Source organism: Aquila chrysaetos, chromosome 2 (genome assembly GCF_900496995.4).
Source record: "Aquila chrysaetos chrysaetos chromosome 2, bAquChr1.4, whole genome shotgun sequence".
NCBI lineage: Eukaryota > Metazoa > Chordata > Aves > Accipitriformes > Accipitridae > Aquila > Aquila chrysaetos.
In genome coordinates, this window is record NC_044005.1 from 17,854,476 (window position 1) to 17,880,623 (window position 26,148).

The 26,148-nt window shown below is 37.3% G+C and overlaps 2 protein-coding genes across 10 annotated transcripts in view; one reads left to right on the forward strand and one right to left on the reverse strand.

Moving 5' to 3' along the window:
• The first annotated feature begins 3,605 nt into the window (after positions 1–3,605).
• SERPINA10 (serpin family A member 10) lies at positions 3,606–13,070 on the forward strand. 2 transcript variants are annotated; one of them, XM_030042343.2, is made up of 5 exons: positions 3,606–3,702; positions 6,652–7,391; positions 8,884–9,157; positions 9,886–10,036; positions 12,860–13,070. In XM_030042343.2, exons 2-5 carry the CDS (start codon positions 6,683–6,685, stop codon positions 13,049–13,051), a joined length of 1,326 nt encoding a protein of 441 aa, XP_029898203.1. In that variant the 5' UTR covers positions 3,606–3,702; positions 6,652–6,682; the 3' UTR covers positions 13,052–13,070. The 2 variants fall into 2 exon arrangements, with proteins under 2 accessions (XP_029898203.1, XP_029898213.1); XM_030042353.2 differs by having other exon boundaries at positions 9,889–10,036.
• A 1,702-nt stretch (positions 13,071–14,772) lies between these two features.
• Positions 14,773–26,148, reverse strand: part of PPP4R4 (protein phosphatase 4 regulatory subunit 4) — a 73,717-nt gene continuing 62,341 nt past the window's right edge. For 5 of the 8 annotated variants that reach the window (XM_030042295.1, XM_030042286.1, XM_030042269.1 and 2 more), the window contains 6 exons: positions 24,225–24,300; positions 23,741–23,821; positions 23,306–23,399; positions 22,784–22,854; positions 21,885–22,023; positions 14,773–16,706 (listed from right to left, as the gene is read on the reverse strand). In XM_030042295.1, the coding sequence (XP_029898155.1) occupies positions 16,682–16,706; positions 21,885–22,023; positions 22,784–22,854; positions 23,306–23,399; positions 23,741–23,821; positions 24,225–24,300 (486 nt within the window). In that variant the 3' untranslated portion in view covers positions 14,773–16,681. The other 3 variants (XR_003927500.1, XR_003927504.1, XM_030042277.1) reach the window with 2 other exon arrangements.

A 26,148-nucleotide genomic window follows, 5' to 3' on the forward strand; every position in this document is an offset into this window, starting at 1 on the left:
AAAGGGTCGGGCTTATAAACAGTGTATGTGTGGAGCCACCAGGGCGTTTGCACCCCGCTCATTTCAATTATAATGTGCACTCTTCGAGTGGGAGAAGCAGCAGCCTTGATGAATCATCTCGTTGACAAACTAAGTATGTTCAAGAGACTGTGTAAAGAGCCTTTTTATAACTGTTAGAGCATGTTAGTTTATATGTTATGAGTAATTTCATAGTGAGACTTCAGAAAAAATACAGATCCTTGTGCATCTCTATCTATCTCCTGCACTACTCCTGGTACACTGGTATTTTGTTTAGTCTAAGAAACGAGTAAGAGTTTAGACCACAGTCAGCCCAAATATTTTCCTAAATTAACACTTTTTACCTTAATGCTTCTCATCACACTCCAGCCTGCACAGTATTTCTGACTGATCTTAACTAGCTCCATCAAGACAGGTGTGTCTGCCCTTGAGAAACCAAATAGGTAGCCACTAGCTGGGGACAGAAATTCGCAGGGCCTTGAGTGAAACTTATCTATTTGGTTACTACCTTGTTTGAGCAAGGCAAGAAACTCAGTTCCACAAAATGTCTTACTGGGAACCTGGTACTGATACACTTAGTTAAATCACCAGTTTCCTTCCTGGAACCTGATCTCTTGGTACTGCAATCATGCCCATCATATCTCATAGCCCACTCTGAAGCTGAGCTGTGGTCAAGTTACAAACATTGCTAAAATGGGGCACAGCGTGTGAAACAGAGGCATTACCTAAGCAAGCACTATTGGTGTACCAAGGAGCCTGTAATTGGAAGGAACCATAGTTAGCACAGGGAACCTAAGTCCGAAACAAACCAAATATTAAGATGACTGGTTGCTCCAGTCACTGAAGGCTTCCTAAACCAGAGTGGGAAAGTAAGTAAGAGGAAAAGCAGCCACTGAAGCAGAGGTGTTGCCAGCCCCACAAAAAGAACTGTAAAAGGATGAAAGGGGCTTATAACAGAAATCCTCTGAATATTTGGAACAAGCAGCTGAGCCTGCCTCTGCAGTATCTACCCCCAGGTACTCAAGAGTCACAGGGCCTTTGACAAACAGATTGGTGAGAACTCGGACTACATAACCACTGCCAAGTTTTTCAGAGTTGTATATACATCCAATAACACTTGTCTGTTAGAGAACAGAAGGTCTTCAGCTCAACCGCTGACAGATCAGTTGCCTATTGCCCAGCCTCAGCACTGTGCTGGCACAAGCTCCCAGGAGAGATGCAACTGGGCAGCAATACATGTGTACTGCCCTTGCTTGTTCTGGTCTCAGGGGTGGTTTTGTCTTAAACTGCGGAAAAGTGCCATTTTGCCAGTGTGACACATCACCAATCCTCTTGCAGTAAATCACTCTGTGAATATGTATAGTTTGGCAGAGTGTTGCCCATATGCTGTGTGATGTTTTACTGATCAGAAAACTCTGTTGAATCCAAGGGGCGATTGACAATATAAATAGTAGCTGGTGGGAGGAATACGTTACTCCCAATAGTGTGTGGAGGATACTCTCAGCAAGGTGTTACCCAGCAGGAAAAAGTAGCAAGGGCTTTGTGAGTAACTAGAGAGGAAGACAATACCCTCAGATCTCTGTACACAGCCAATACATCTCACAGCAGCCTCCCTCTTCTCCCAGATAAAATAGGATTGATGTGGGTTTTGTGGTCCAGAAAAGATTTAACTGAGAGATTCAAAGACTTCAAGATTTCTTCAAAACCTTCTTTTCACTACTATCGATAAACAAGAATTCAGCTTTTGAATATTAAATATCAATATTGTATCTTAACTCCGGCAGGGCTTCCAGTGGTGACCACGCGTGTCAGGGTCCTGGTGCGAGGGCTAGGAAGAGGCTTGGTTGCTATTGTCATTGCAAATAACATCGCCAATTTTGCTGAGCACAGAAGCTGGGTATGGTTTTGTGTGCATCAGGTTTTCCTTGTATTGTCTTCTTGGGCCACAACCACAGTACCACAGTCTCCAGAAGATGCACAGATTCAGAAGCACATGGCAGTAATGCAGCTTTGCTCGGCCACATCAGATGCAACACTTCTTCCACGTAATGAGAAGACATTTGAATTTCAAATCCAGCTGAATTAGCCACAAATAAATATAGACTAGGAAGCAGAAAAAAAATGTCCGGTCATCTGGACAGAGAATTGAATTTCTGGAGTCACTGAGGCATTCACACTGGAGCTTTTTATGTTTAGGGAATAGATGGCATGATGCGAGGTCAGGGCCTTCACTCAGTAACCCCGTCCTATGTTCCTGTGTTCTTTAATACAATGCCTATACTTGGGGCCTATTATGACCTGGATTGTTTCTAAAAAGAAGAACATTTTATAAGAATTTAAACCCAGGAAGAATTTAGGTACCTAGAGCCTGTGACCCTTCATGACCCCTCTGCTGAACTTCTTAAGAGCATAAAACCCACAAATGCCCTCCACGGTGGGGCTACATTCAGGTCTTAAGTACTTCCTAATCAAATCTTGCACTTTGTAAGCAAACACTGTTGTCATTTTTATAGAAGTAATACTCATCAGCAACAAACAAAAGCCTTTTTGCATTGAGTCCTGGATGCCCAAGTCCTTTACGTGCTTTCTAAAATTTCATCCTTTCCTCTGACAATGCTTCCACTTAAGCTGCATATAATAATTTTTTTTTCAGTTCAGTTGAAAAATAGAGACTTGTCCCCTTATCTCAAATTGTAAGACCAAATTCTGTTTCTTCTACAATCCAAATCAGAATGAAATGTTGTGTTTCATTTGGCAGTATTTTAAAAAGTAATTTAGGAGCATGAGGGGAAGATAGGGAGTTCCATGTTTATATTTTATTTGGAATTAGGCCACTGATCAAAATAGTGAAGAGTTTACATCATACCCACACTACTGAAATTGATGAGTAAACTATCTGTCTTAAAGAACGTGCCTTGCCCAACTAATAATATTCAAGACCCAAAACTGGCCTGTCAAATCTGTCCAAGCAAGACCAATTGGAAATTCAAAAAGTTTATTCTTACTTCCCATAGCTCTGTACAACTTTTGCAGGAATATCAGCTTCCCCCATTTCGTCTTTTATAGGAGAAACATCACTTGGTGCTTATCAGTTGGTTAATTTTGGCATATTGATATGTTATTGAATAGCTGGCATGCTCCTGAAACAGGGAGTGGAGCCTGGGTCTCTCCTCTAAAAGGAATGGCCAAATTTCAGGGCGAGGGAGATGACAACACCCCTACAAATGTTCTGTACCTTCGCCCTCCCTCCCTTGTGTTCCCCCCTGCTTTGGTGAATAGTGACCTATTCTTCCACGAAAGGGGCTATGTTAAGCAGGACTGGATACTGCTTCCACCACCAAGTAGCTCAGAGCCTGCCTATAAAATAATTCTCATGGGTGATTGGATGTGCGGGGCCAAATCCTGCAGGGATACCAAAGGGCTGGATGCAAAGAGTTTACTGTTCTCTTGTTTCTCATGAAAGATAAAATATATTTACTGGAATATAACCCTCCCTCATTATGCCATTTATGGGAAACAAAATACTCAGTGTTTATAAAGCAGTTAATTTATAACGGACAAAACCAGATTATCACTCTTCGGAAGAGCAAATATTTGTTGAAAAACTTCTATATGGGACAGACATTTTCATCTCATTTTTAAACGTAGTTGATCGAGAAAAGTAACAGAGGAGCTACCTAATAGGTAAGAAAAGCATTTAAATTGTAAAGGGAAGGATTATTATATATTTTACGTATATACATAATTTTATATATTTATCAGCTATTCTCTAGATGTGATGTTTTAAATGGTTCTAGATCTTAATCAGCATTCTAATATGTTTTCCTTTTGCTCTAATGCCTTCAGAAGAAAAATGCATTTTGAGCAAGAAACTTCTTTGATATCTGAGACTACTAGAAACAAATATTTCTTAAAATGGAAAGAATGTTAACTTTGCTTTAACACTTACATGTTTATTAATGAACTGTCTATGCATAAAGCGAGTTCTCTAAAATTAGCAATAAGCTTCACTCAGGTCTAAAAATACAAGTCTATAATGTGCAAAAATATCACTTTATTGTTTCCAGAACTGTTTTTCCTAGTCGAGATGCTTTATTTCTGTTACTAAAGGTGAATGATAAAGCTGCTGTAATGTTAATTTTAAATTTTTGCAATCTCAAATTTGCAGTGAATGCTTAGTGCAATTGTGAGGTTCTTATTCCTGTGATGTTCACAACGCCTGGATCAGTAGCATTTGCATATGCCTGAGGATGCAGGACTCTTTTCTTGAGTGTTGAATGGTCTGGGATGTGCTTGTAAACAAGGGCTTCTGCATTCGCCCCATCTTTTCAGTCTGAAACCTATTTGTGTTAGGAAGGCAGAGCCCTCTGGAAGGCAGCTCACTGCCTTCCCCATTCAGTCCCTTCACATCTCGTTGGGGGGGATCTGGTGGCCCGCCTGAGCCAAGTACTGTCCCAGACCTCTCAGAGAGAGACGCAACAGTGACATCTGCCAAACTCAACACTGTCAGATGTTGCACAGGAATTGCACTATCCCCAGAAAAGATGGGGAAGAAGAGCTGGTGCTCTGCAACATCCAGTGACCAGTTGGGCCTAATGCTCTTTTAGGGGGACTGTTGCTGTTGGAGAAAGCCCTTCCTCTGTGACCGAACATGATCAAAAGCAAAATTTCCAATCCCTGCCTCTTTGCTAGAGCTGATTCTGCAGTGTCCAAGGATACCTCTTTGAAGTAGGGATGACTCCCAGGGGAAAGGACCTCCTTCTTTGCTGCCAGGGCAAGCATAGCATTGTGCAGCAACAGCACCTCAGTGCAGTGTTACTTTCCATAGAAGTGGGTCACTACATAAGGAGCAGAAATGCCTTGCAGTTACTGTAATAGCTCTTAAGAGCATTGCTTGCAGTCCGTCAGGGGAGAGCAAGTACTCCAACCCTGCAGAAGACACATGCACCATTTGGCCAGCAAAGCAGCAGCTGAGTCAAGTCATCCCCTTTCCTATTCCAGTCCTGCGGAACCCAGACACTGGGAATCTCATTGAAAATAAAGCAAGTGTTAATGGGAAAGAAAAATAAAGAAAAAATATTCACAACCACAGTACGCTGCATGTTTTACTCTGTTCCCTGGCTGCCATACACTCAAGAGGAGGCATAACATTCAGGGATTTCACTGCATCCCGATTAAGTCATTACAGCCCATCTGTGTTGCACCAAGTACAGAACGTGACCTATTATCTCAAAAGAAAATAGCACACCACCTGACTGCCAAAAGCACCCTGTGACTTGGCACCCAAATGTCTCAGTACTCACATCAACATACCTTTTCAGGACTAACTCCCACAGCCTGAATCAGGCAACTGTGAAATTCAGCTGAACTCTGAATAAATGACAATCAAATAAAACCAGCTTTCCCATATGCCAAAATCACAAATTATACAATGACCGTAATTTGCTGTTACAGATCCTTAACTTAAAAGGAGTAGTTAATAGTTGCCATGTGTTTTCTAGATTGTTGAATCACTTACTACTTTAATGATGGGCCATATAATCCATCTTTTCATCTCATTTATCCATTTGCATGCCACTGCTATACAAAAGGATTCTGTACAGGCTTGGTGGTTTTGAACATCCTGTTTAATTTACAATGGGAAAAAAAAAATGCATCTCCAAAGATTATGGCCATTCCAAATTTTTCCATAGGGTGCAATTCCATAGGGCGCAATTCAACACTGCTGTATGGGAGAGAAATTCATATATTGCTTTGAAGGAAAGATGAATGACAAGCATATTTGCATTTTATACCCAAAAAGTGCATTTGCATGTGCGAATTTACACAAGCAATGTCTGATGCTAAAGTTTGCCTGAGGCCTTCTGTAAGATGTGTCCAGTTCTCTCTAAACATTTTGTTGGACAGATGAGAGACCCTGTATTAACTTGGCTCAGAAGTCACAACTTGAGTAAAATACTGTATTTTTAAGCACAGAATAACCATTTCATCCTTGCGCTGTTTGACATTGAAACATGGTATTTTCAGGGAGGAGACAGCACTGACAAACCTGTTTCAGCATTTGCTGGACAGTGAAGTATAAAAGAACAGGGAATCCTATGGCATTCGATCAGGAGAATGTGATCTGAATGGAGTAATAAACAACCTCTAGGAGAAGGATGAAAAATGAAATGATGAAAGGCAAGCATGTCATTTCCACCACATGCTGCCTAGAATTCTTGTGCTTATAGATGACATCAATTTCACAGGAGCGAAAGCTGTGACACAGGTCCAACAAGCCGATTTTTCATCTTTGAGCTGCATATTGTACTTGAAACCTGGGTTTCATTTTGTAAAGGAATTACAAGTTAGCAAGGGAAAATCAGTGAAATACTTCTGACGTGAACCACCAATACCGGAAGATCATGGTATTTCTTCTGGATTCACTTAACAATGTTTGAAACTTCTCTCTTCCACTGATCTAAATTTGACCTTTCAGATAGGAACCAGATCTTAGGTTTAGAGTATATACACTGAAGATGCAGAGAGACCACTTTGCTACATCTCTGACCTCTTGCATTGTGAATAGAAGAACAAACTAAAAAGTCATTGTGTTGCTTTTTTTTTTTTTTCTTTCTCCATTTTCTTTACTAGAAAAAAAAAGAGCTCATTACTGGATGTCAACATGAAAACAGGAATTTACCTACTTCTCTTAAGTGAAATGTGTGTTGAAATCATCAAGGCTGGCATCAAACCTAAAATTCCAAAGAAGGAAAAAGAGAGTAATTTCTTGGAAAGAAATAAAAACGTCAATATTTCTGAAGAGTGGCATTATCATAAAAATATCTCTAAGCCTACTGAAGACCAAGGTCTCGAAGAGTTCACACTTTACAACTTTACTGAAAAGACTGCAAATTTCGGATTTAACCTCTACAGAAAAATTGCAATGACACATGATAATAATGTAATCATTGCTCCCCTTTCTGTATCAGCTCTCATGACTGCATATATGCTGGCTGCCAAAGGGGAAACACACAGACAAATAGTAAAAGGTCTAGACCTCCATGCTTTGAAGGACAGAGTGGATCGCCATCATTTACCAGCTTTGTTTAAACAACTGAAAGATAACATCACAATGAATGAAGAACTTCTCCTTGTGCAAGGTACTCTTTCTTTTATCCAAAAGGACTTCAGACTCAAGGAGTCTTTCCTCAATTTATCTAAGCAGTACTTTGATATGGAATTCCTGAGAGTGGACTTTCAAAACTTCACACAGGCAAAACGTGTCATAAATCAAAACATTAACAAAAGGACCAAAGGAAAAATTCCAGACCTTTTTGAAGAGCTTGACCGCCATAATAAACTGCTACTTGTGGACTACATTGTCTTTAAAGGTAACTGTTGTTTTTATTTTGCAAAATGATTATTTATTAGAAGAATCAGGACTCTAACTTCAGCTACATTAGCGGAAGTTTAAATGAATTCAGATGTCCTGTTTTCTCTATGTCTCTATGTAGATTTACTTTCTTCTATTAGGTTTATTTAATAGGAAATTATTTTTCATGATAGGGAACCACAATTCTTCTATGCTGTCTTCCACACAACAGTCTCAAAGAGAACAAAAAGCCCTGCATCAAACTATCTCAATCTGTCTCCGAATGATCCCTCTTCATGACTAAAGGGGATGTTTAATTTTCATTCACCAATTAAAATGAAAAAGCCTTAATCATTATAGTTTTTGAATGCTGGATATTGGGCATAAAATCATTGACTGGTTTTACATAGTGCACAAAATCATGAAAACAAAAATATTTGACTAATATAGTGACTATTTCAGTCAAGAACCTTTTTCCCCGGAGGAACCAGAGTACCCCATTATATTACCTTATAGGGTGAGGGAAAGAAATAGCTGTGATGGGCAGAGACTGTTCTGTGGAGAGGTCCTCTATTGCCAAATATCTTATGCTCCTTTTCCTGTTGGAGTCTTTCTGACCGCTGGCTTAGAAGATAGATAAAGTGACTCCAAAAGGAGGTCCTGGCAATGACAGGGAGCCATAGCCCACCCTTTACTCTGAAACAGCCATACAGAAGCCAGAAACACCTGGTTAGGTAAAAAGCAAAGACAAAGAGCTAGGGTGACAAAGGGGATGAGGAATGCTGTGCGGAGAACACTCAGTCACAGCCACTACTCCAGTCCAAAGCACTCAGCACATGCCATCCATGGAAACCCCACTAAAATAAATGCACACATGAGAACAAAGAAAATCACCCCTTGGCCACACAGACTCCCTACGGACTAAGCTTATTCTTTCGTATTTACAAAAGTGCAGTTTGTCCAATGCCAAGGTTACCTTCCCTGGCAGAAAATCAGAGAAAAGAGATAAATGGCTGTGGCTATGTTTGAAAGCAACGGTAGAGATCAAAATCATTAGTACAGAAGAGGTCACATACCAGTGGCACCTTACAAGTCAGTGTACTGCTGAATCCCCATCCAAAAGATTGTATAATGAATTTAAAAACAGGACATAGAACAGCTGGTAGAGAATTTCTGAGAAGGCGACACGTTAATAAAAGACGGATGCTCATATGGCATTCAGTAAACAAAATGGGTATCAGTTCTGAACTTGACTGGGAACTAATCAACCTTAGAAAAAGATGTCCCTTCTTTCCCTGCAAATGAAGGAGTTTGTTTTGTGGATTGCTTCCTTTTCCAGCTGGAAAAAATTTAAAGCATATACACTAAATATACTGCAGTTGTCATCCACTTATCCCAGACGCAACTGACATCCATTTCAACTAGGTACAGAAAATACCCTATACTTTTTTTAAGTTAACTTCTGAACAAGTCTGAATGCACATAATTATTTAATTTCTTTCTTTCATCAGGCAAGTGGGTCTATCCATTTAATTCCGAATTCACAGAAATTGAGACTTTCCACATAAACAAATACAGAAGCGTACAGGTACCCATGATGTTCAAGTCAGATAAAGTTAATTCAACTTTTGATGAGAATTTAAGATGCACTGTGATAAAGCTACCCTACAAAGGGAAAGCCCACATGCTGATTGTCATCCCAGAAAAAGAGGGAGATTACATGTCAATTGAAGACCATTTGACTACAGAGCTTGTGGAATCCTGGCTTGGAAACATGAAAACCAGGTATTGCTTTGACACCCATTGGCCTTAGTGTCTTTTATGTCTATTGCAGCAAAGCAACAAAGCACAACAAAGACTAGCTGGTCTTCCTAAGCCTTTTCACATGCTGGTGTCTCTGTGGCATTAGCTATCTACAGAGTAGAGGTCCTTTAATGGCCCACCCACAGTCCAAGTGGCATGTGAAAGCTTCTGCTCTGAGGTAACAAGTCTGTGGTTCATCTTAGAAATGTCTGTCTGAGGGCATAGTCAATCTAGTCTTTCCAAATTCTTCCTTAGCCCTTCTCCCTCCTTAAATAGAGCACTACCAAGCAAAGTGCACAATAAATCTAGACATGCAGTATATTGATTAAACCTTTCCTACCAGTGGAAATGCAAAGTAATGGATAAATTTGAATATGAAAATGTAAACCCAAATTATTCCTGTGAAATGTAATTCCTGAAGTGACAATTCTTTTCACTGGTCAATAAATTAGTGTGTCACACCCTGGTATCAGAGCACTGTAAGTGCTGTTGGAAGTATTTTATACAGAGAAGGAAATTATTTCTAGCATCTTTGGCAGTCAACAGGTCTGAGATGATATTCTGCTAACCTAAATTCCAGCAGAGACTCTTTAGTTTTTGCCCCTTCTTTTTCTATGTAAAGCTTAATTCCTGAGTAGAGTGCATTTCAGCAGTCAAGTGGTCTACTATATAGTCTAAGTTTGCGTTGAACTTCTTTTTTTTTTTTCAAGCAGAAAAGTGGATATTTCATTTCCAAAGTTCAAACTAGAGCAAAAATACAAAATGAAGAAATTGCTTCATGCTCTTGGAATTAAAAATCTCTTTACACGTACAGCAGATCTTAGTCATCTCACAGATCAAGGATACGTAGCAGTTTCACAGGTAAGCCTTCTAAAATTATTTCCTATTTGGATTATAATAGCATACAAATGGCCCGGCCAAGAGACTATGTCATATACACGTACAGGGACACTAATAGGAAAGGACCTCATTTGCCATGTGTATGCAATCTGCACACCTTAATCAGTATGGATGCCACTTCAAGTATGAGGTGTGTAGAAGTAAGGGGCGATTACATTTCATATGTGTTCAACACCTTCCAAAGCTAACCCACCAGAGGAGGAAAGCTCTGCCTCAAGAATATGGTTGGCAGGGAAGGAGCACAATGAAACAAAAACTGTGAACAAGAAAGACATTGTAAATGACAGTCAAATGGCAAAAGCCAGAGCAAGGAAGGAAACCCAAAGAGGGAACCCCTCATACGCAGTCCAGAGACAGGTATTTTTGTTAACAAATAAGGAACTTTAGAAAGCTCAAATAATAAAATCTCAAAAATGTAACAGTGAGAAAGAGAAGCTGAAGCAGTCCTGCCTCTCCTGCTGCATACCTTGGCAGAGAAGAAACAGAATCTCACAGCAAACCATCGGCACAACACAGTTGTATTCCAACCCATACAGATGCTCCACTTCCTATGCTGAAACTTTGAAAGATCACTTAAACAGGCAAAAGCAAGGGTGGTGAATGGCCAAGAAGAGAGGAACACAGCCCCGTGGAAAAAGAGGAGGAGAAGATAACTCAGTACCACTATTTAAGAGAGAGCAAAAATTAATTTCAGAAGACTGATAGAAAACAGAGGCAGAATGAGAAGCAGAAAAGAATGGAAGAGAAAGGACTTGACAGTCACACCAATATCAGGAAGGAACAGGTCTATGTGACCAGAGATGTCCCATTAAGAAGAAACAGCTAGTCTATACAAAAGACAATTTGCTGATGATAGAAAATTAAGAGGTATGGTCAAAGAAAGAAGATAAGACATACCACAAAGAGAAACTGGTGACCTCAAGGACTGGACTGTGTGGAACAAGATGAAATGCAATTAATGATAAATGCAAATTCATACATTAAAGTAACAAAATTTCTGCAACAAGCTGGATTTATAAACAGCTGAGGAAAACAAGGCTCAAATGAGCTCAATCTGACACAGGATTTAAAAACATAGCTTTATAAACCTATGTATAGAATTTATATAATGCAACTGCTTGTGACTGTACAGGGTTCTATAGCATTGATAAACTAGGACCATAACTTCAGGAGAGACTCCACAGAATCAAAGAATGGTTGAGGTTGGAAGAGATCTCTGGAGGTCATCTGGTCCAACCCCCGCTGCTCAAGCAGGGTCACCTAGAGCTGGATGCTGAGGACCATGTCCAGACAGCTTTTGAGTATCCCCAAGGAGGAAGAATCCACAACTTCTCTGGGCAACCTGTGCCAGTGCTCAGTCACCCTCACAGTAAAAAAGTGTTTCTGATGTTCAGAGGGAACCTCCGGTGTTTCAGTCTGTGCCCATTGCCTCTGGTGCTGTCACTGGGCACCACTGAAAAGAGCCTGGCTCCATCTTCTTTGCACCCTCCCTTCTGGTATTTGTACCCTATCAGAAAGAATCCTTCTAAGCTATTGGTGCTGCTGTTACAAGTCTCCCTACACCAAATCCTTACAGAACAGAAGCCTTTGTGATTTGCCAAAACTGTTAATAGGTGGTATGATAAAAACTTCTATACAAGTTCCAAAAACTCTAAGCCCTGAACTACAGTTTTCCAAAATTGTGCTGGCTTAACAAAATAACCTTTCTGGGAAAACATAACATACTAAGAATAAATATTTAACAGACAAAATTGCAGTGATTTTCAGTTTGGTATAAACTATTTCACTTTTGGGAAGTACAATGGCAACCTGCAGCACTTTTCTCCCTTCCTCTTGATCATATAACTATTCCATGCTGATTCTCAGCAGTTAACTCTGTTGTGTTATCATGAAAAAAATCACCCTTGAATAGTGGCTGCTAACTGATATTAGAAGCAATATGTGCATCAGCTATAAAGTGCCAGAGGAGCATCCTGTCCCTGTGAATCATGATAGCTAGCTTCATTATTTAAGAATATTTAGCAGAGAGCTCAACACTGCTGAAGTCCTTCAACTGTCTTCACATAAATCATTCCTAGAATTAGGAGTCTGGGAATGCACTAGCTGACTAGGCAGTTCACCAATACAGACCCAAATACAGGGGAAGTACTGAGAGGTAAGTGCAGGCTGAAAGAACAAAACCAGAAAAGAACCAGATCCTGCCAGGCTGCAATTTCAGTGGGAAGGGAAAGTCCTCAGCCCAACCCAGAATTGTACCTCATTGCTGTGCATATTTACTCTGTGTTACCAAATGTACAGTTTAGAAATATACAAGAAAAAAGCCAAGACCGGTACATTTGCCTAAGCTCTCACAAAATCAGCTGTGAATGTCATATCCAGCCAGTGAGTGTCCATGACTGATGAAAACACACCTCCCACTTTTGAGAAACTCTTCCTTGTACAGTCAGGTGTCAAAGAGGAGCACTACACAAATGCAATGGTTGCTTCATGCTACCAGTTGCAAGAACAAAATCTCCCAGTGAAACCTAAACGTGGAAAAGCACAACACTACCTGAACTAGCATCCACACTGGATCATGGTCACAGTGGCTGTACTAACTCTTCTGCTGCTGAAGCAGACAGCATACGGGTCTACGAGTCTAACACACAGAGCTAGATTGCACAGACCTACTCATTTTAACCCTTAATAGAAGCCTACTTCAACTGAATGCCTTGCGCTTTGAAAAACATTCTTCACATTAATATTTATTTCTGTCACATATTTTATTTCTACATTGCATTTCAGGTTGTCCAAAAGGCAGTAATTGAAGTGGATGAAGAAGGAACTGAGGCCACAGCAGCTACTGGGTCAGAAATAACTGCATTCACAGTGCCTCCTGTCATCAAAGTGGACCGACCGTTCCTTTTTATGATTTTTGAAGAAACTTTTAAAACATTACTCTTCATTGGCAGGGTGGTTGATCCAACAGAAATGTGAATAAAGGTGTCAGTTTCTATTCTGGGGTATGTAAGAGTCTTTATTTCTATTTTATTAACTTACATTAGAATAAAAAGACAGTGAAATATGAAAGTATGAAAACCTGTTTTCTCTCCAGCTAGCAGTAGGTCATTCTAGTAATACTTTATTAATGCCTAAGTAACAAGCTAAATTCACTAAAGCACGAAGTGACAAAAATGTGTCTTGTAAAACACAGTATGCAAATTAAAAAAAAAAACAACACAGAACTGAACTTTCAAAATTCAGCATTTTAGTGATAAGTCCGAGTGAAAACCAGAGATTCATATGCCAAAATATTAAGGAATTTCATTCCCAAACACTGCAGCTTGATATTCCTCAATGTTATCTTCTGTTGCAATGAGACTTAAGAACTTACTGACCTCAATGTCAGCAGAATTTTGCCACTTGTAAAAACAGAAGCAGGATCAAGCCCTAAAAGAGAATTTACAGCCTTTGTCTAGAGATCTTTATTTTATTACTGTAGAAATGCACTGAGTCTATCATGAAGTCTGCATCACCTGGAATGTGACCTCTTTCAAAGTATTCATTCAGATTATGAAATCACCTCCTCTTTTCAGCGTACATGATATGCCTGCTTTTAAAATATTCTTTCTATTAAAGACAAAATAATTCTGCAAAGTAACTCAGGTATTCTGAACCTGAAAAATCTGAATCTGTACTACTTCATAACATCAAGCTGGGCCTTTCCTAAAACCAGAATTTCTGCATGTATTATCATCTAGATATCAGGGTGAACTACATAACAGGACTCTATGCCTGAAGTAAGACAGACTTTGGTAGGAAAAAACCATACCTCCATAAAAGTGGAATAAATCTATTCACAGAGTTGATCTAAAATCCAGAAGGTATTGCCAAAATGTTTCAGAAAAATATTTTCGTGATCTAAATACAATTAATTTTATTCAAGTAGTGCAGCGATTCCAACAGAACAGCAAGATCTTGAACATTTAGTAAATTTCAGTCAGCAGCAGTCCTATATATAAAGTATGAAACAATGCAAAAAAGCTACTTCTAGCCAACTATAACAGATCTAAGCATTACTCTACTTGCTCATACAGCCTTCATAAAATAGCTGCCCAAAAGGGGGCAGAAGAGTTTTCAAAATGATTTGGCATGGAAGCTTTAAAGGTATCTATCAGTAAATGCACACAGACAGACTCATCCACAAGAAAAGATACAAAAGGTACCTTACAGGGTACAGGCTGGTAAACATCTCTAAAAAACACTTCAGTTGTCATTAGATGTCTACCCACAGCAACGCAGACACTAGTGGAAGCCACTAACAAAAGGATTTAGCAGGCAGACTCTGGTATCTGACTAGACTACAAAAGTGCATCTAACCTAACTCCACATTGCAGTATGAATGTACCCAGAAAGAAAGAGAATCACTCCTTCTTGCCTCCGAATGATTAATAGGAGGAATGTTGCTGTAGAGAATGACCCAATTATCACTGTACAGTTGACCTCCAGCTGTTATTCTGAATGGCAGGTAGAAACAATGCTACAAAGGGTTCAAAAGTATTGGTGCTGTCCAACAGAAGTAACCCAGGAGTAAGCACCCCCATAAAAGATTGCTGGGATGAAGGTCTGTAGTGTGAAGGACTGATGAAAGTATACACGAGACACCAGGAATACTGAACAAGGAAGATGTGCAGACCAAAAAATGTCTAAACAGAGCATTTAAAGATTACATAGCAGGAATTTAATACATAGTAGAGTTATTTAGCGGAGCACGTGTTATCAGCATTAAATAAATTAATCAGTTAAAAAAGACAGACAAATGACAGCCAATAAGAAACAAATGACAGACTGTATACAGAACTCATTACATGCTTATTAAGGGGAGAAATAACTTGGATTCAAATTTCTGAACTTACTGGTTTTTCTGGATTGCTCTAGTAAAGTTATCTGAGGGTCAAACACAGTTTTGAGTTCTGTTCTGCAGCTGGGTACTGCTGGTCTGAGTTTGGTCCCTGGCAGAAGTCAGACTGAGAACAGTGAGAAGTCTCCTGTGGCCCATGGGTGAGCAGCTGTAGCTGGCACGTTGAGTTAGTTGTCCCTGGGGAACTGGGAGTATCTGCTTTCACTAATGAGACAAAAGCAGAACCTGGGAGGAGCCAGCATAGGTCATCTGTATATCTGCATCAATATTGCATGTTAAACATCATATTACTTGAAGAAGCTTTTAAAGAAATCTGTGATTTACAACGTCCTATGCCAGGCTGCAGAACAAACCGAAAACCTGAGTGTTTCCACAGAATCCAAACGATGTCTGTGACTAAAGACAGAGAATACACCTGAATCCAACTGCGGTGTAAGCAGCTTAGGAATTCAGACAGTAGAACACTGCTAAATCCAGGACACATTTTGTACTTCACACATGACAGCACACATCTAGCATTATAACTATTCAAAATAAATACCTTCTATAGGTAAATGCTTTTATTTATTTTAATTATAAAAGATGCCCTGAGAATTATTTTTTTTCAAGAACATGCATGTACAGCACTGTCCTAGGTTTTATTTTGAGTAAATCATCATTCATATTTTTACATTATAAAAAGTAACCACACACGCATATGCATTCACAGATCAGATCATCTTTATCATACACCAATAAATTTTAAAAACCACATATTTCTGATACCAACATACTTATGCTGCTTCCATTTTGAAATAGAGAAGCTGACAATAGCTTCATAGGCTCTCTCTCAAGTATTGGCATAAATAGAACTTTTTAAAATAGAATTGCATGTTTTTCCACAGACAAATTTTGATAGAAACATTAGCATTAATACAAACAAATGCAGATGACATCACTGAAGCATGATAGCTTGCAATAGCAGCTGATTAAAAACTAGAGTCATCATTATAAATTATTCAAGTGAAAATACAATCTGAAATACTAAAAATTAAAACAAGTATTTATACAACGAAACTTATGAAATAAAACTTTTTTTTTTTACAGCATCTGGAGACATCTGCTTTTAGATTGCTTTGAAACTTACACAGGATTTTTATGAACTTTACTTAGTACTTGTAAAAACATTACCTCCAAATTCACAGCACAATGCTACTGAAGTTTACCTTTTTTTTATAGACTGATCAATGATTCTGGACTTTGGTCTTAAATTAGGTTTGAAGGTTCTTTAAAATGTGGGATTACTTTTTCATATTCAGAACAATTCCTTCTATTTCTTGCATAAAACACGGGTGTTAAGAATTCCTAAAATTGTAAATAAGCCAATTAAGTAATGGATATGTGCATTCTAAATCCAAGAATCTGAACTACAAAGGTATAATTGAAGACAACAAAATCCTCTCTTTCGCTGCAGCAGTTAAGAGCACATAGCTGAAGTTGTATTTCATAACATTTCACTACAATGTTAGAATTCTGCAACCATTACGTCACTTATTGGAACATATTTTACAGATTGGGATTTTATTTAAAAGATTAAAAGTTTTAACATTGCAAGATGCATTTTATTCACTCCAGGCATTAGAGAGTCCCATCTGCTGCTCCCACCTTATCACACCAGAATGTTGCTTCCACCAGTCTCTGATTCCCTTCTTTTTCTGCCAGAAGCTCTAAGAGTTTGATTTTCTGTTTTTTCTTCATACAAAAGAAGAAACACACATAATATGTTGTTGCTATATTATTAAATAACATAACATAATAAATTGCTATTGCGTGCAACGTTTTAATATAATTCTTAGCTGACGTATTTTAAAACTTACTAGCGGCTCTACTGCACCCACTGAAAAAGCCAAATGGACACATTCTGAGGGCATTCTTCACAGGAAGGGTGTTTTTCTCCATTAAGTTTTCTACAGAAGGTCACGTAAAGATCCCTCTAAGTGAGATGGTTAAGGTAGTACAAGCAGTCTACTCATGGCTACAAATAATGTCAGAGGTCTTCAGCTTAACCCATGATAAAATCTGGAGAAAGTGGAGATGGGGAAGGGGAGAAGCTAAGAGCTCTTTACAGTGTTATTTCTAGGTCTTCTGTTGATCATGTCACTTGGGCAATTTCTGCACTTTTAATAGCCTTAATTTTTTAATCTTTAAATATACTGTTCTTCAACTTCGCAGAGTTGTAGCTATGTCACTTAACAACTGTTTGTAATGGTCGGAGATCTTTGGAAGAACAGGGCTTAACTTTTAGAACTCTGTGGAAATATCTGCATCAATATTTTACAAGATCATTTACAAACAAAGCAAGATATTGTTCTGTTTTACCCTTTTAAAATTGCTGATGAAACCTTTCATGATCATACACCAGTGTTAGGATACCTACTAGCTTCCTCTCAGAAATAGCACCTAAATCACATGCCAGTCCCACTGGACCTCAGAACTCTCACCAGAGTAAACGGTAGAAGGAAAACATGATTAGAAGCTGTAAGTAACCAACTCAAAGTGTAGTAGATCAGTGGCAGAACTACTTCATCTTGTGCTCAACTTCCTAAGCAATTTTATGACTGGATGAAAGATACTACTATAAGATACTTATGTATGTAATTGTTACAACATGGTCACATACCAATGTGGATGTCTTAAAGGTCAGTTGTGGACATCTTAATAATAAATTGATATCAGTATTTTATAAGAAATTTATTTCTATGCAACAATAAATCTACTCCCACTTTTTACAGGATGGAAAACCTGTACCCCTCATTCTTGAAGTAGGTTTTAACTGAAAGTGAAATAAAATCAGGCACTATCTCTCTGTCTATAGGCAAGATGCAAAATTCTTAAATGCTGTCCATAAAGCTGGATATTTTTATTGATGAATCTATAAAATTCTGGAAAATAGTTTTATCCAATTGTGTATTGAAATCAGTCACATTACAGTAATGTAAACTCAAGCAAAACAGCAATTCTCATCCTAAAAGAAAATATCTCAATCTTATAAAAATGAAAACATTTAAAAGAAGATAATAAAACTACATAGCATAATAATACAAGATGGGACTACTTGATGGAACGCAGTGTTTATGAATCACGACAATTTCTGCACTAGGATGATTCATGATCTAACTGGCAACTCTTCAACAGTAAGTCAGAAAAGCACGTTTGCTCTGCAAATTGACTTAAGTAAGGTCTCTTGTGGGATGAAATACTCAACCAGTGCTCTTTGTGATTCCTTCCTATTCCATAAGGTGCTTAAAGCAGGTATTACTCTCTTTTGTGATTCCATTGAGTTATACGGGTGCATCTTTAGCATAATTCTTGCATTTTCTATTGCCTGAGTATTACCTAAGTTCTAGCAAATGACACTGAAGCTAAAGGTCATTTTCTTGTCACCTGCTTGTGAGCACTGGATCAGGATTTACTGAGATTTTTTTTTCTTGAATCTACATTATTTTCAAAAAGAAAGAATATTTTAATTGGCACACACATCTCTGAAATGGGACAAACGAAACATTAGAACTCATGAGTACGGTAAGTGAAGACCTCAGTTCTCCACCAAGGTAACTTTGGGTTTTTGAAAAATTCCTGTAACAACATGAATATATGAAATCAGAAATTCTTCATCCCTGCAAACTGCGCTATATTGTCAAAAGTGAACATGTCAATATTCAGTAGAGCAGTTTTATGGAAAAGACTACACTTAAGCAATTAAATAATATTTTGTCCAAACATACATCACTTTGAACTAAGAATCTTTAATTACATCGGTTGATATTTTAATAATTAAACAACATATTACTGCCCAATCTTCCATTCTTCAAAACCACACATAATTACTTAGGAAAAGAAACATATTAGAAGTTACCTTATTCATGTTGCAGAGTCAATAAACTAAAAGTTAGGACTTGCCAGAATTAAGATTGTCAGTGCAATGTTTAACCAGCACATGTGTAAATTTATATGATGATGTAGTCTAAATATATACTCAATTATTATTTTCTCACAAGTTTTCTGCCTTAGTATGTCCACAGATGGTGACACTCATTCATGAGCATCTATTCAGTTGCACCTCTCATTGTACAATTTTCAAATTCTTCTCTCAGCAAGAGATATTTCCATCAACTTCTTATATATTTGGATATCAATTTATTCTGTCATTCAATTTAGAAAATAATGTTTCCTTGAAACTAACTTTTTTTTGTATTTTAATATGTGTATATTTAGCACCAGGATTGACTTTCTGAACAAAAGAAAGATAAAAGAGGTACACCTAAACATATCTGTGGCCAACAAGGTTATGCGGATGAAAGCATTTACCATCAACCATTCCTGTACCTGTATCTCTTAATATCTCCTTATAGAGCTGCTCCATTTTCTTATGAAAACAATTAAGTATTGGGCCAGATTACAAAAGAGAAATTGAATCTACAGTGCAGCAGACATTATACCAACGTAGAACATTAAAACTCTTATTCAGAACTAAAGGTAGGTCATCCTAAGCCTGCTCTTCTTTCTCCAAAAATGGTTCTCTTCCCCTAATATATCCTCTTGGCTTCTGACACTATGCAGTTTAGGGACTTTCTGAACCACGGAGAGCATCCAGATCATTGTGTTTGATCAGGTACCTACTTTCAAATAGTGTGTTGTTAAGGTATTCACTTGGGAATGGTACACTGAGACTTGAAGCTGAGTCTTTTACATTCCACTTTCCTGCCTGAAGACAAAAGGTACAAACTGCTCTGTGTGAGTCTTTTTCTGTCCCTTTGTATTCAAACAAAAGATATCAGTTTTATTTTAAGTGACAGATAGAAAAACGTTTGAAATTAGGAAAAGTTTGTGTGATGTAAAAAATATGTCTAACTAATATTTGCATCTAACTGCTTCGTGAATATTAATCCATTTATTTTTCCTAAATCCTTGTGAGCCAGATGAGTAATTGAAATTTCTACAACGGTTGCTAAAAAAAATTTACAACATTTGAACTAGGTTTCTGGTTTTAAAGAGAGGGAACAGAGGTACACAGTGATCAGGGCAAAAGCACATGGCTTTTGAGTACACCTAATTTTTGAAAGTATTTAGCACTGTATGTTGTTTTATATACTCAAGATGTCCCATTTACTTTATAGATAGCTGAAAATGTCAGCATGTCTACTAATCTAACCGTTGACTTTGAAATCATGCACTTTGAAATAAGTGACCACCTAATGATCACCTATAAAAAGTCTGAAGTAAGTACTGTCGGTAATATTTAAGAAAAGGCATTAGACTCTGGCAAAGACAGGGACAGAGTGCAATTTGACTTGGCACCTTAAGGTACTTCTGCTGTGAGACCACTGACTCAACACAGAGAGTCCACCTTCATTCACTACGTATCTTCCAATCTTTTCTATAAAGAAAATGCATTCTTAAAAACAATAATTCAGTACACAAGCTTGATTTCATTTCAGAACAAATTTACCTTGTACAGTGAAGGTGGTAAAATTCCACCAGAAAAAAATCCTGTGTGATCACACAGCAAGAGACTATATCATAATATAATATATATGAGTAACTGAATGCAAGCTGCTCAGAGAACTTCTTTTCATATTTGTTAAACTTTTGACTGTTTTCTTTAGGAATGTTATTAACTTAATCTGTGAGTAAAGTTGGGGGGGGGGTTGGTTTTTGGGTTTTTTTTTTTAAAGGAACCTGAAAATACTGAAGTGGAAAAATATGAGTTTATACAGATACTTAATTCACCAGAAATGACCACTCAAGAGATATCACTATCACTATTGTTTCCTCTTTATACCTGGCAAACCAGTGTAAGGTGTTTCATCTTTCCTGTCTGGTGCAAGCTCCATATCTCAGCTCCATTATCTTTGACCAGCAAGTCATAGCCTCGCATTCTGGACTCTCCTTGCATTCTTGGTCTCATAATCTCTTCAGACTTCCAAGGCCCAGCTTGCATTTCCCCATACTTTTCAGCTTCTAGTTCTAGTTTATTACACTTCAGTCTACTTTCCCAAACAACCTCTCTTTCCTGCTATAGCTGGCTCCTTTCCTTTCTGCGTTCTGCCTTGGCTAAGAAAGCAAATCTCCGATAGCAAAGAAAAATCTGTCTGAGCACCTAAAATTACAGCTAGTCCAACGATAGTAATTTAGAACTACAACTTACAGTGTAAGAGGAATCTTCAGGGAATTAGCTGCTAGAGTGTATAAGGATTTGACTGAGTAAGTACACATCACAGCGATTTTATAAAACTATTACACTTTTATCACAGGAGCAAACAAATTCATCTTTGATTTTGTTCTTGCAAAATGTTGAATGGTTTAGGCTGATATTTAAAGAAAACCAGCCTGAGGGAGATACCTAGCATTGAGGGTTTTTTATCTAAATGGTTAAGGTAAGGCAAAGAAGGCAGCCTGAATAACAAGTAGCAGTACCAGTTCATCATGACTGTCAGAATTCATCATGAAATTGTTATGTAATAATACATAAACATATATAAGCACATAAAAAGAAGGAAAAGGAAAAATTAAATCATCTAATAATACATACATTCTACTTCTCCAACCACAGGCAGCTAAATCACTGTGACTGTAGTTACTACGTATGAAATGCACTAACCTTCACTTTGTCCCATTCCACCCTCCCCATAATGTACCAGCTGAATGCAAACATGTGCAGGAGAAACAATGTGAAAGACTAATTAAAAGGGAATGCAATCTTAAAAACACTTATAATTGCAGACATCACATTTCTACTGTGCTATTTTAGTATTTAAAAATCTGGGTGCAGAAGTATCATAAATATAGGCTTAATTTGGCATAGCTCTTTTGAGTTCCCTTTGAAAATGTTACCCATAAGCTTGATTTAACCTCTTGTCAACCACTTACATGCTCATCTTTCGGGACTGACTCTCCTTATTTCCATTGTTCTTTTGGTCAGCTGAGTTAAATAAGTTGCGAGAAGAACAACTGGAAGGGAAGGCAACATTCCCACTATTACCAGTAGAATGAGTCCGGAATGAATCATCTGAAACAAAGAGTTACAGTTTAGACAAAGAACTTTGAAAAAAAAGACACAGAGAGTAAACAGAATGAGCTGTTTTTCCTGTGGCAATAGTTGCATATTTCCTATGGCAATAATCCAAAAGTTTAACTTTATGTAAGGGAATGGTTTCAATTTAACATTTCTTCAAATATTTTTATGAAAAAACGCTAAATAAAGATAATTAGAAGACACATTTTGGAAAAGAAGATTAATACATTTAATATATGAAAATAGTGGGATTTAACTGGCCAATCTTTAGCTGCTTAAAATTTAGCTATTTCATCTAAGCTAAGTGTCTAGTGTGTATTGGTAGTGAATGGAAAAAGACAGGTTCCTCTAGGAAGCAGTTCATCTCATTCTAATCTTTAAACATCCAAACTCTTCCAACAGCAGTTTCTCTCCCTTATTTCAGTAGAATTTACACATATTATCCCTTTCCTCACATAAAATGGGTGGAGGCACATTGCAAAACCAACCTTCTTATGACAACCAAAATGCCAATCAAGAAATGCCAAACTCATTTTACTTTTACTACTTTTAAATGTAACTTTAAATGAACATATAACAAAAAAAAAAAATCTGAAAAATACACTAACTAGACTAGCACTTATGTGCTCAAACGTATTGGATTTCTATTATTCTGTGTTTAGAAGAATTATATCTTACAGTAAGCCTGTTTAATGGGGCTCACATATTCAGCACACCCACAAAAAACTAACGTAAAATATAACAACCTACTTACCACTAAAGGATAACATACAACTCTTTCCCATTCCTGATACTGAAGATGTATATCCTGTAGCAGAGCTTTTACTTAAAAAACAAACAAAACAAAACCAAATTGCTTATTACAGAAAAGTGTTCTTCTCAATTGTGTCATCCTGCTGTTTAATAATATTGGAGGCTATTTCTGAGTTTATATGAAAAAATCAAATGAGAAAGTTACGCTGAAATTTCTTTAAGAAATGTACAAATTCAGGTTTAGCAGTTCATATTGAAAAATATTTTTAATATATGATAAAAGGTGACATATATTAACTTAAATGAATTAATAACAATTTGTAGGCCTCAGCATGCCTTAAAATGGTGTTTCTTCCCTCAGTTCAAAACTGCATACCTTAATCAAAAAGAAAGCTGAAAATTTAAGCCACAATTCAGTGAGCACATCACTACTTTCATAGATTCATGTGCATATAATTTCATAACAGTTGTCTATTAGGTAAACAGTTGCCTATGAGGTAAGCAATGAAGATAATAAAGATACTTAGGACACTTGTCTATGTTGCTGTATTTTGGATGTAGTGCTTGAGTACTGAAAGACTGGCTTCGAACCAACTTGGATTTTTTGTCTTCTTTGCCTAAAATTATAAGTAGCAAAAATTTTTAACATGGATATCATTGCATTTCCTCAGTAATTAAGAACACTTTTTAATATAATTTTCTGTCAACATATGCTAGCTGAAGGAACTGATTTAAATACTTCAATAACAATAAATAAACCTTATGTCACCTATTTATACACTAAAGAATCAAATAAAACTAAAACCCATAGAAAACACATTCCGTTCTAGGAGCGGAATCTTTTCCTATGTGCAGTAGGTGAAACTTTGGCCCACAAATGCCAACAGCACTTTTGCTGGGTTTTAAACTTCTGATGTGAGATCAAAGCATTCTAGAAGAGGTTTTAAAGAGTTCTTACCTGCTGATGTACTAGAAGAGCTTCCAGGAACAGAGAGAGTGATACTTTTTCCCAACACTGACGATGTTTTACTGTCTCTACCTAAAAAAAAGTCCAGTATAAATACCTCTCTCTTAAAGCTTAACTTTAAATAAAGAGGACATAACATATCACAGTCCCGAGGTAAACAGTAATAATATCTAATCCAGTGCTACTGACACTTCAGAAATACCACAGACAAGTACTTACATTACATCCTGAAATGAAAAATACCAGAGAACTAAAACGGTCATGTATTTTATTAATAAAGCCAAAAGTCTTCCTTCTAATATAATGAGGCCAGTTTTCATAAATATCTTCAGAAATATACAGAAAAAAAAGTTTTATTGCCACTTTCTAAAACTCTGCCATTTACTGTATAAAGTGTTTCTTTTCTGGTCCTTTCTATTCTACCTTTGTAGAAGAGTAATGCATGCACAAACAATATGTAAACAAATAAACTTACGCTTCTTTTCAAACATTTTATCATTAATATTTGTAGATCTTCCCTCATTTTGCTGCTTCTCTTTTTCTAATTGTTCCTAAAAAAATGAATAATCTTCTTAGGTATTACTCAGAAAAAAAAAAAAAAAAAATTGTGTTTCAACTATGGATTGCTTCCAAATCACCAAAATGAGTTAATTTCTACTCTCTCCTACTATTACTACAACCCCTAGTGAATATCCAGAGAACCAATTAAATAGTACAGAATGAAATCAGAGTACATATCTTATATAAAAATCACACCAAAAAATATTGACTTTAATTATGAAGGAATCTCAGAATTGATGTTCACATTTATAACTTATTATTAAAATTATGCCTGGTTTTTTTGGGTTTTTTTAACTAAAAAGATACAGAAATTGGCAGCCTGCAATGTGAAACTTTTGTGCTACGCAGATACTCTGATAATAAAACTGGTAATATCTTTAATTCAAATATACAATTCAATGAAAATGTTTTTCTCAAATGGTAAGGTGTGTCACATATGCTCAAACTTTTTAAAGGTCTAAAATTAACATCTACAGTTGATAAGCTTTTATGCAAAACAAAATCAAGTATTACAGTTCTTCAAGTCTAAGCAAATTATTTGCCTTTCTGTAATATTAGCTAGCCTTAGAATACCTTTTGAGAGCACATCCATAGACAGAAGACAGTGTTAACACAGCTACATCAATAATTTCAATAGCCAATACTTGCTTCAGGATTCTTGGTGAATAGATATCACTCCAATTTGAAAAAGCTATATAATATTAGCTTATTTTCTGTACTATGTTCATAATAAAAAGTGCCAAGTGAATCGTAACTGTTCTACTCTGTTTTTTCATGTCACTCTAATTACTACCCAAGTTAAAAAAAAAAAAAAAAAAAAAAGGAGGTAATTAATTCAGGTCAAGGTTGCTGGAATATAGTTTCTACTAAGTCAATTACTAAAATTAAGGAAACTTATTAACATATGCAGTATTAAAATCTGTAGCAGTCAGAAACATTTAACTGGGGTCAATGACTCGTCATCTATTTGGGACTGCAACGCGTCACAATTTATTGTGTACATCTCCACTTCCTCAAAAGCATGCCTCTCAAAGACAATTCTTAATGAGACCTTTGTGCTACAGAAGGTATCCCCGTATCAATGGGATATATCATAAAAATACAGGTGGTCTTCTGAAGTCTAGCTGTAGAAACAGGGTAAAAATTAATGTTATCATACAACACACGATAACGGAGCGCACTGGAGGCTATTTTACCACAGCCCCAAATGCTTTCACTATAAAAACATGAATTGTACCTACCTAAAAACTGCTAAAGCTAAGTTCAAGTCTTTGAACGCGTGCATGCAGATCCTGAGAACAAAGCTTGAACCTTCGGCTCGAGCTAATGGGAGGTGACAGGAAGTACATGGGATGGGTATCATGAATTGAGAAAATTAGCTGCCCAAGAGAAGGCCTGCAGTACCTATCAACATCAAAGTGGGCCACGAATGTAGGCTCTGTAACAATCCAAGAGGAAAAAGTGGCATTTTTTTGGACAGTCTTGAATCTGTTCTGGTTCACTACAGAGGAGCTCAATTACTACAAGTCAGAGGAACCATGCTAATGAAATTCAGCCTCTTCTAAATCCTATCAGCTTCTGAGCTTCTTCCACCTCAGGCTGGAGAAGAGGCAGCAGAACGGAGGACTGCAGTAATCTAATCTAGGCTTTGTGAAGATGTAGTGGGCTACGTGGTGAAGCGCCTGCTGCAGCTTTTCCTTACAGCCATGAGTGAAGATAAATAATTTTGTAAGTTAAAAAGCATTCTGCAGTCTTCTCTTCCAAATCCTAAGTAACTTGTAGCTCCTTTTGCTCTATACAGCCTGCACTATGTCTCTCTCCTGCCAGGCTGCAGATAT